A 3,309-nucleotide genomic window follows, 5' to 3' on the forward strand; every position below is an offset into this window, starting at 1 on the left:
CATGTTTGAGCCCTTGCCTCGCAGCGCTGCCAGTTCTGTTAGCTCTACGCCTGCTGAAGACACAGACGTCCATCCCTGTGAACACTGGGATCATGGAACTCAATGGTAAAGTAAATTATTCCGATTTCAACCGTTGCGTATATTAGCTGCGACATATGAATCAAGATGCTATGACTGAAAACATTGGATTGACAGATGACCTTTGATATATGATTGGCCGAATTTAGGTGTATGAGCTGATGTATAACTAACTGGCCTGCATAAGATAACGAAAATAAAAATAAAAATATTTTAAGATAGGATTTTTTTTTTTAAATAGAAATTTAAATAGAAATTTTCTAAATTTTGAGACTATATGGTCTGATAAACAGTACATTTATATACATGTTTAAGCCAGAATGATTTGACGTTTAAATATGACTTCCCTACGACTTTAAAGAATCATAACTGCAGTGAGATATAAATAAATTGCTGATAAATAGTAGTAATCGGTTCGGAGAGGATTATAATTTTAATTCCAACATCATGATAAAATCTCATTATGTCCTTGGGCTTTAGAGCATGTCATTGTTTTACTCTTTTAAACCGTTTTGTTGTTTTTATAGAATTTTATAACCTTGATATGTACAGCTCCCTGTGGCAGCAGGGGTCTAGAAGTGGAGAACCCTCTTTGCTCATTAAACAAAATCATTGTCACCCTAAAAGATGCCGTCATCTGAATACAGTTAATGAAGGTAATAGAGATGGGAACTTGGTACTACTTTGCTTTACTGGGCATCAGACTCCATCTTGTATATTTTAAAGCTGTGGTTCTAAAAACCTTAAACCCTTTCTTCAGGCTTTGCCTCAAACAGAGAAGATGAAGGATGTTGTTAAGGGGATATATGGATGGATATGTTCAGTAATGCAGGAGCAGTACAGCCAGAGGTGAGCTCTGGTACTGCCGCCTCCATTCATGCTGTGACCCTTGGTGACGCATGTTAGCTTAACCAACCAGAGCAGCTGAAAGAGCTAAACGGGCAGATTCATGCTCATAGATGCCATGAGGTTTAATTAATTATCACAACGTCAGCTTTTTTTGTACATTTTACTAAACTGGACTAATCAGCTAAAGCTTTGCATCATATCAGAGATGTTTATATACTTATTTATTAATGTAATAAAATCAATCAAAAGTCAGTTTATTTTTCTAGCGCCTGTATGGCCTCTCCCTTCTCTCATTCATTTCTTTATATTGGAGGTGTTTTAAGGTGCAGTCATGGACAACCTGTTATTTACCAAATCCAGTCAGAGCATAACGTCCTTAATGTGTCCTGAAGGCAGAAGAGGCAAGAAGGCTGTTCAGGTGAATCATAACATGTTCATCAGACAGGTGGGGGAGTGTCAGCCCTCTGGCCACAAAGTTTGCTGAACTCTTTCAGAGTCAGCTGTGTGTCCTGACCTGCCTTGACTCCTCGCAGGGAAGGAAAGTGGAGAGGAGCAAAAGGCAGCAGTTTGGAAAGGCAGAACCAGAGCAGAGGTGACTGAGGAGACCGCAGCTTTAATTAAAGGGACGCCAAGAATTCATGTCAACACTGACATTTATTTCTGTTCCTAGTAAGGAGCGATTCAAGCCGCAGATCTTCTCATTTGCTGCTTTTTAAGCAGCTTTTGTAAACCTTCCAGGTTTGATAAATGTCCTCTGAAGGAACCACTGGTGGATTCTGTAGGGAGCAGGTTTAGCTTCTCACTATCTAACAGGACATTTAGCCTCAAAACATGTTTATTTGGCATTTTAAAAGGAGCCCACAGACTAGTAAGGATCCTCTTAAACTAAACTCAGACAGCCACACCCTAACCCCCCCACTCCACACTGTAGCAGCAGGATTTGATGTTTTTTGTGTCGTGTTTGATGCTCTTGGGGCGGGGTACCTGTAGATGACTCGAGCAGCGTCCGGCAGGTTCGGGGGGGATTCTGATTTCATCTGGGGACATGTTCCTCACTTTCTCTGAAAAAAGCGCTGAAAAAGACAAACAAAAGGTGAAACCTCCAACATTTCAGCTTGTTTTCACATGCAGGAGCATTAACCAGGTAACCAGTCTCAGAAAGGGGGTGAAACAAAAAGGGAAGGTGGTAATACGGAGTGGATGTGGGATAAACTATCAGCAGAGGGGGATTTACAGCACGGTGTGGTATGATGAGCGCACAGCCCTGCCAAGGAGGGGCTGCTGTTGGGGCTTGTTTGGGAAAAGGGAGGCTCCTCTCCCTCCTTTTGGACCTGTCCCTTGTTTTGCTTTTCTGGCATTTTTCAGTGTCACCACATCTCAATCACATGGAGCCTTTACTCAGCCCCATCAGGCACCATGCAGATGTGCTTTAGGTGAGTGTCGGCCTGTAAAAGCAGAAGTCTGCGGTTGCTGACATTCGCTGAGGAACAGAGACAGGCTAAAACTTGACTCAACACGAGAAGAACATTTTGAAAGGCAACTTGGTCTCTTGCGAACATTTATCATCGGAAAAGATTGGAGGAAAATTCCACTCAAACACTCAGCTTTCAATTAAATGAAAAGTTGCACTTGAAGCCAATTTTCATAACTTTCCCTTCCTGTAATTTATTGTTACGACCAAACGGCTCAGAAACCCTCAGCCTCCAATATTTGATCTGGGTATGGAGATATAGGCTGCATTTCAACTGGAAAACTTTCCTTTTGTAATTTATTTACCCCTGCTTTGAAGTTCTGCTAATCTTCCACAGCCTCTTTAGGTTTAAAAACCCTTAAGAGTGAAGTAACTTTGCATGTATGTGACTCAGCTCTGGGTTTACATTGGTTTACTTTAAGATGTGGTGGGAAGGAAGGTTAGCGGGGCATCAAAACATAAGAATCAAAGTCAGCCGTCCTCTTCTAGTTATTTTTACTGTATGATTCTAAAATATTTAAATTTTTATGCAAACTGTAAAATCAAACTACCATAAACACTTTAATAAAAGCGTTATTCACAATCTGATTGTTTTTTTTTTTTTCAGAGAAAAAGAACCAATTATACTGTATCTGATTCAATATCGCCATAACGATGGGGGCTACAACAATGCTATCTATGCTGCCGTCTCTTATTTTGACACATAGAGCTAATATCTGATGCTAAATATAAGATTCAGGCGTTTTATATATTAATAAGGATTTTTTTTTTTTTTGGTGAAGCCGTTTTCATTCGCTTCAGTTTCATCAAATGAAAACAAAACATATTCAATGCCTTAATATTAAAGGTTTTGGAACTAAAGTTGAATCAATGTCATTAAAACAGTATTTAAACACATTTATTATAATTAA

The 3,309-nt window shown here is 39.6% G+C and overlaps 1 protein-coding gene across 3 annotated transcripts in view; it reads right to left on the reverse strand.

Annotated features, from left to right (window-relative positions):
- Nucleotides 1-3,309, reverse strand: part of sap30bp (SAP30 binding protein) — a 27,219-nt gene that overhangs the window by 5,691 nt on the left and 18,219 nt on the right. For all 3 annotated transcript variants that reach the window (XM_015388624.1, XM_015388623.1, XM_015388622.1), the window contains exon 5: nucleotides 1,912-2,000. In XM_015388624.1, the coding sequence (XP_015244110.1) occupies nucleotides 1,912-2,000 (89 nt within the window). The remainder of the gene's footprint in view (nucleotides 1-1,911; nucleotides 2,001-3,309) is intronic.

The sequence above is a fragment of the Cyprinodon variegatus genome, unplaced genomic scaffold (genome assembly GCF_000732505.1).
Source record: "Cyprinodon variegatus isolate N-32 unplaced genomic scaffold, C_variegatus-1.0 Scaffold430, whole genome shotgun sequence".
Taxonomy (NCBI): domain Eukaryota; kingdom Metazoa; phylum Chordata; class Actinopteri; order Cyprinodontiformes; family Cyprinodontidae; genus Cyprinodon; species Cyprinodon variegatus.